The 6,648-nt window shown below is 22.5% G+C and overlaps 5 protein-coding genes across 5 annotated transcripts; 2 read left to right on the forward strand and 3 right to left on the reverse strand.

The window, feature by feature from the left end:
- Positions 1-317: 317 nt before the first annotated feature.
- DICPUDRAFT_83775 (uncharacterized protein) lies at positions 318-893 on the forward strand (the record flags this gene model as incomplete). Its single annotated transcript, XM_003293151.1, has 1 exon — positions 318-893. One exon carries the CDS (start codon positions 318-320, stop codon positions 891-893), a length of 576 nt encoding a protein of 191 aa, XP_003293199.1.
- Positions 894-1,000: 107 nt separating this feature from the next.
- DICPUDRAFT_158011 (uncharacterized protein) lies at positions 1,001-2,219 on the reverse strand (the record flags this gene model as incomplete). Its single annotated transcript, XM_003293157.1, has 3 exons — positions 1,001-1,732; positions 1,799-1,855; positions 1,974-2,219. 3 exons carry the CDS (start codon positions 2,217-2,219, stop codon positions 1,001-1,003), a joined length of 1,035 nt encoding a protein of 344 aa, XP_003293205.1.
- Positions 2,220-3,210: 991 nt separating this feature from the next.
- DICPUDRAFT_83777 (uncharacterized protein) lies at positions 3,211-4,073 on the forward strand (the record flags this gene model as incomplete). Its single annotated transcript, XM_003293152.1, has 3 exons — positions 3,211-3,295; positions 3,372-3,828; positions 3,914-4,073. 3 exons carry the CDS (start codon positions 3,211-3,213, stop codon positions 4,071-4,073), a joined length of 702 nt encoding a protein of 233 aa, XP_003293200.1.
- Positions 4,074-4,296: 223 nt separating this feature from the next.
- On the reverse strand, positions 4,297-4,921 carry DICPUDRAFT_158013 (uncharacterized protein; the record flags this gene model as incomplete). Its single annotated transcript, XM_003293158.1, has 3 exons — positions 4,297-4,353; positions 4,447-4,620; positions 4,691-4,921. The coding sequence occupies 3 exons, from the start codon at positions 4,919-4,921 to the stop codon at positions 4,297-4,299; spliced, it is 462 nt and encodes a 153-aa protein (XP_003293206.1).
- Positions 4,922-5,520: 599 nt separating this feature from the next.
- DICPUDRAFT_93003 (uncharacterized protein) lies at positions 5,521-6,310 on the reverse strand. Its single transcript, XM_003293159.1, has one exon. It carries the CDS (start codon positions 6,127-6,129, stop codon positions 5,644-5,646), a length of 486 nt encoding a protein of 161 aa, XP_003293207.1. The 5' UTR covers positions 6,130-6,310; the 3' UTR covers positions 5,521-5,643.
- Between the last annotated feature and the right edge of the window lie 338 nt (positions 6,311-6,648).

The raw sequence follows: 6,648 nt of genomic DNA on the forward strand, positions 1-6,648 counted from the left end.
GTTTAGTTGTAATTAATTTAATAAATTTTATTTACAAACTATATTTTCAAAAGAAAAAAATTAAAAAAAAAATTAAAAAATTAAAAAAATTAAAAAAAAAAAGATTTTGAAATTAATTATATTTTAGATTTTTAGAAATTAAATTTTCCTAATTTTTCATATTTAATTTTTTAACACACAATATTTCTTTTTTAATAAAAAATATAAAATGTAAAAAAAAAAAAAAAAAAAAAAAATATTATTTTAAAATAATAAAATTTAATTAATATTTAGATACTAATTTTTATTTTTTTATATATTATTATTATAAAAAAAAAATGGAAAAAACACATATACCCCAGCCAATAGAAGAAGAAACCAATTATTGTGGAGAATGTAAATCAATTAAATGTAAACATAGCAAGTATCATGTTTGTCAACTTCATTTAGATTTTAAAGAAAAGATATACCCAAATGAAATAGGAGAGTTTCTAATATTAAATCATGAAGAAACTAAAATTACATCTGTGTGTAATGATAAATGTATTCAAAGTATTGCATCAAAGTATGACGAGCTAAAATCATATTTGGATAATATGAAGTTCTATTATCTTTCTTTAATGCCAAAAGAAAATGGTTTCTTCAATTGTCCAATAGATTTAAAAGATTTCGAAAACTATATGGAAGGTCGACTTATTCCATCAAGCAAAACCAATACTTTAAAAAGGGTTGAAGAATCAATTAAATTTAAATTAAGAAACAATAGGATTTATTTAAATGATAATTTAACTGAATATCAAAAAAAAGAATTATACGGTTTAAAATATACAACTGGTTCTTTCCCATCATTAAATCAGGAGTTTACTGTGTACGAAATTAATAAATCGACCCCAATATTGGGTCCCAATCAATAAAAAAAAAAATAATAAAAGTAATAATTTATATTTTGTAAAATAATTGTAAATATATAAATAATTAAATTATTTTTTGTGTATGTTTATAATTATAAAATTAAAGTTATTTAAAAAGCATAGACTCTATTTGAGAAATTGTCACCTGATGGATCATCATTTGGAATGGTTACATTAGTAGCTATAACAGAGTCACCATTTAATTGGACATATGTTAAAAGTATATTATCGGTGTGGCCAAATTGACCTGGAGCTTGATTAATAATGAACAAAAGGGTAGATCTATCCTTACTTTGGACATATGGGATATAGGAGTAATCTGCTATGTTACCGAGATAGACGGTGTAAAGTGATGGACCGCATGATGAGGTGTCACTGAGAGTAACTCTACAGATATCAAAGTAGCCATTTGGATCTGAGGAGTTTTTGTATTGTTGGTTTAAGAAATAAACATTTCCTGATGGATCGGCAAAGATCATGTAGGTCATATTGAAGTTTGAAATATCGTAGTAGTACTTGGCAGTTTCAGCTGGCTTGGAGAAATCGAATGACATCATGTGGAAGCTACCATTCATATTCAAGTATGCAATGTAGTCAATATTATTGATATAGTCATAACCTTGAATTGTATATGGAGCATATTGAAGATGGGTTAAGTTAAAAAGTTGTACTTGTTGTGTGGAGAATTCAGTAGCCATGAGGAAGTTAGAGTACTCTCCATTAACACTAACTTGAGCTGGAATGGTAGCAGTCTTAAGATCAGCAATATATATAAAACTTTGAATAGCATAGTTATAGCTATAGTCAATAGCTACTTCACTTAATTGAGTGTATTTTGGTGACTATATATTAAATTGTTTTTAATATTACTATATGATATCTTTTAAGCTATGGTTTAATAAACTTACATTTGGAGAGACTGAAATCAAAACAAAGTAATTTGAATTACCGCATAATAAAAGTAACTAAATTTTTATCGATAAAAAAAACAATTTATATTATTAATAATTTTTTTAAATATTGTAATTAAATTTAAAATTAAAGATAAAAAAAACCAAAAAGCATAGATATAAAAATACATACTTCCCCGGTTGTAGTATCTAAAGATAAAATATCATAAACTTGATAGAATAAATTGTGGATAGTGAAATTGTGAATAACATCATAATTAATTGGGTCGAGAACAACTAATTGATTTTGACTATCAGTTGTTGTGGAGACTGAATATAGGTAAGTTGGATTTTGTGAAGACGATGATGATGTTGAGAATGAGGCAACTGAAGCAGCTAATAAAGCAATATGTAAAATAAATAATAAAATTTTATTCATTTTTTTTTAAAATTATTGGTTCTTTTTTAAAATAATCTAAAATTTAAAATTTTTTTATTCCTTTTTATTCCCGTCAAAAATAAAATTATAAAAATAAAAAAAGATTTGTTTCTATATTTTTCTAAAGTAATTTCCTTTGTTTTGAAATATCACACAATTCGAATCTTCCGTCACTATTTTTAAATTAAAAAAAAAATCAATTCAGAAAAATATTTCATCATTTTTTTTTAATCCGAGCTGATTTTTTTTTTTAACGGATATCCAACAATATACAAATTATAATGAAACTAGTTTTTTTGTTTATTATTTTTCCAAAGTATTTTCCTGTGAACATTCATAATTTTAAAAAATATTGAACAATTCAAATTTTTTTTTTTTTTTTTTTTTTAAGTTTATCGACCAAAAATTTTTCTGTTTTAAATGAGGTAATTTTTAAAACAAATAATAACAAAAAAAAAAAAAGAAATGTTGTATGACTATTTTTTTTTATAGTTATTCCTTTTGTATAAAAATTTTAAAAAATCGTCTTCTTGCATTAAGACAGAAATGGTAAATGATCTTTTCAAAAAGCTCTTTATCTTAAGAAATACCCCAATAGAGCCACAGGTAGACAACATCACTATTTGATTTATTTTTGGCATCTAAAAAGGAATATTTGCTTATAAGAGTACCAAAGTTTATTATTAAATGGTGGGAGAATTTTGATACAAATGAACAGTTTCTACATCTTCACTGTTTGGGGAAACCTTTATGATATTTCGAAATAAATTTATGTTTAAAATATTATATTGTTTTTGTTATAATTAATGATAATTTAAGAAATTTTATAAATAATGAAAAAAAATTTTTTTAATTTTTTTTTTATTTTTTTTAATTTTTTTTTATTTTTTTTGATAATTTTTTTGAAAAAATTTTAATTTTTTTATTGTTTATTATTTTCCAAAAAAAAATAAAATAATAATAATCTAAAAATAATTAATATATAAATAAAATGGCATCAATCGAAGATTCAGTTGATATTCCACCAAATCAAACTATATATGTAAATAATTTATATGAAAAAATATCAAAAAAAAGTAAGTACTATTCAGATTTAGAATCAATTCAATTCATTATATTGGTACTAATGGAGTTTTTCTTTTTAATCTTTAGAATTAAGAGAGCATTTATATTCTTTATTTTCAAAATATGGACAAATTTTAGAGATTGAAGCATCAAAATCATTAAAGATGAGAGGACAAGCATTCATTGTATTTAAAGATATAACATCAGCATCCAATGCTCTAAGAGAGATGAATGGATTTAATTTTTTAGATAGACCAATGAAAATTCAATATAGTAAAAATAAATCAGATGCTGTTTCAAAATTAGATGGTACTTATATGGAGAAAAAGAGACAAAGAGAAGAAAACAACGAAAAGAAAATTAATATTAAAAAACAAGATAGAAAAGTTACAGGTGGTCAAAAGAATAAAAATGGTGAAACTTTATCTGTTGGTAATATACCTTCCAATTTACAACCAAGAGATCTTCCACCAAATAAAACTCTTTTTGTTGAAAATTTACCAGATAAATGCGATCCAATGATGCTCGAAATGTTATTTTCACAGTATGTATTACATCTATCATTATAATAATCTATATTATCATTTTTATTCTAAACTCTTTTTCTTTCAATTTAATTAATATTACAGATTTCCAGGTTATAAAGAAGTTCATATGGTAGAAAGTAAAAAAGGTATTGCTTTTGTAGAATTTCAAGATGAAAGTAAATCAGGTCTTGCAATGCAAAGTTTACAACATTTCAAAGTTACTCAAGAAAAACCAATGGTTATTTCATTTGCAAAACAATAAAAAAAAAAAAACAAAAACAAAAAATAATATTACAAACAAACAAACATACAAACAATCTTTTTTTTTTTTTTTTTAATTATTTCTTTTTTATATTTATTTTATACATTAATAATAACAACATATATTATAGCATTAGCAGTAATAGCAACTATACCAAACAGCAACAGCATAAATATTATAAATATATCAGCAATGGGCCGAGAACTATAAATCCGATGATTTCTTAATACATATTATTCGAATAATATTCATCGTTAGCAAAGTTTGTAAAATCATCATCCTAAATAATAAAAAATAATAAAGTAATTTAAAAGTTTAGTATTATTATATAAAAATTTAAATTTTTTTTTGATTTTTTTTGATAAAATATTACCTTTTTTATTTCCTTTAAAAATTCTAAAACTTTATTATTTGTTGAATAAGCTTTTTGTGATTGGAGACTATAAATTACAAATTCATTCTTTTCATTTCTGTAGGTAATTTCCCAAAAATGGCCTGAATGTGAAAACTCTCTAATATCTCTTAATAAAATTGTTTTTATTACAGTCTGAAATTAAAAATAAAATTTATCATTAATACTAGCAATATAATAATAAATATAATTTTTATATACATACTAAACTATTTTTTTCCATTACTTCTAAATATCTATTTGTAATTTTAACAACTACTTTTTGGCTTGAGGTTTCATTACCAACTCCAATACCATACAATACCATAGTTGGAGTGATAAAAGATTTTGAAGTTAAATTATCTGTATCTTTATATAATTTGTTTATATTATTTACTTGTGGATAATAGTTTGAAAAGTTTTTAGATGAATTACTCTTTGTTATTTTAGTAAACATTTTATATTTAGTTTTTATAAATAAAATATATTTTATTTTATATTTAAAATACAATTGGGATAAGAAATATTTAAATTAATTTGTTGATATTTTAAAAAAATTATAAAAAAAAAACTATAAATAAAAAATAATAATTAATATTCAAACAAATAAATAAAAGTTTTAAAATATTAAAAATGGGTAAAAAAGAAATATTTGACAAAAGAAATCCTTTAAAATTTTTTTTTTTTAAAATTAACTTAAATTTAATTCAATTTATTTTAAAGAATTAGTGTTATATGGAAGTATGAAAAACCATTGTAATAAATATAGAAATATAAAAATATATCAAATATTTTTTAAATAAAATTTAAAACCCCCACCACACACCTATCGAGTTTTTTTAATAGAGTGGGGTTTTTTTAAAATAATATTTTTTAAATTTTTATTTTTAAAAATAAAATTAATCCATATAAAATATTATTTTTAATTTATAATCCAAATCTTTTAATCCAAAAGAGTAAATATTATTTTTGCTATAAATGTTTAAGTATTAAAATAAATTTTTTTTTTTTTTTTTGAACAATAAAAAAAAGAAAATATAAAAAAAATAAATGTTTGTGTATCAATATGTAATAATTTAACAACATAAATAATTTTAAATGATTACATATATTTATTTTAATTTCCTTTTTAATCATTATTATTTATTTTGGATTATTATTTCTTTATATAAATTGTGTCTAATTTTTATTAAAATTTGGGTGGTAAATTGAAGAAGAGAAAAAACTTAAATCGAGCAATGGTGGAAGTTCATCATCATTGATTTCATTTTGAATAATAGTATTGGTATTTGGTGTAGTTGGGCTGTTTCTAATGTTGCCGTTGTTGTTTGGATTAGAAAAGTTGCTAAATGAATTTAAATTACTGAATGAGCTAATTGGAGAATGAACACCAAAATCAAAAGAGAAAGATTGGCCCAATACTGGTGGAGATACTATACTCTTTTCTTTTGGGTGTCTAAGATACTCATTACCTGATATTTTTTCATCTTGTTCTGTATTTAATAACTGAGATTGAGACAATGGGTGCTGGGTTTGAATATTTGATTTGGGTGAGGGAATAGATGGTTGTGGTGATGGAATTTTATTAAAACCATTATTATTATTCATATTATTACTATTTATATTATTTATACCATTTATACCATTTATACCATTATAGTTCATTTGATTATTATAGTTATTATAGTTTTTATTATTAATGTTATCATAATTATTATAGTGTGTTTGATAATTATTCACAGTACCATTATTATTATTACTATTATAAACACCGGGTGGAGTAATAGATTTTGAGGGTGAAACAATAGAGGTATTGTTTTGCTGGTTAATTGGAGGAGATTGTGATCTTATAGTGCCACCATTTAATGAATCCATAATATTTAAGAAAGAAACAGATGAAGAAGCTGTAGAATTTGGTGAAAACTGTTGTGGTTGTTTTAAATTATTTGGTGATATGGTTCTATTATATTGATCATTTAAAATGAAATTGTTTGGATCTAATAGCACTTGATTAAAGTTGTGGTCATTAGTTTTTATTGGAGGTGGTGATGGTGATTTAATTACTGGTTGTCGAGCGAAATTGTTGAAAGGTGTTACACTTTGAGGATTTAGGGTTTGGTTTTGATTTTGATTCTGATTATGATTTTGTTGTTGATATTGATACTGGTGTTGTTGTTGATTTTG

Source organism: Dictyostelium purpureum (genome assembly GCF_000190715.1).
Source record: "Dictyostelium purpureum unplaced genomic scaffold DICPUscaffold_403, whole genome shotgun sequence".
Classification (NCBI taxonomy): Eukaryota; Evosea; class Eumycetozoa; order Dictyosteliales; family Dictyosteliaceae; genus Dictyostelium; species Dictyostelium purpureum.

Excerpts from the sequence above, each read along its gene's own strand:
- DICPUDRAFT_93003 (XM_003293159.1), bottom strand. The coding sequence starts at position 6,129 with ATGAACTATAATGGTATAAATGGTATAAATGGTATAAATAATATAAAT.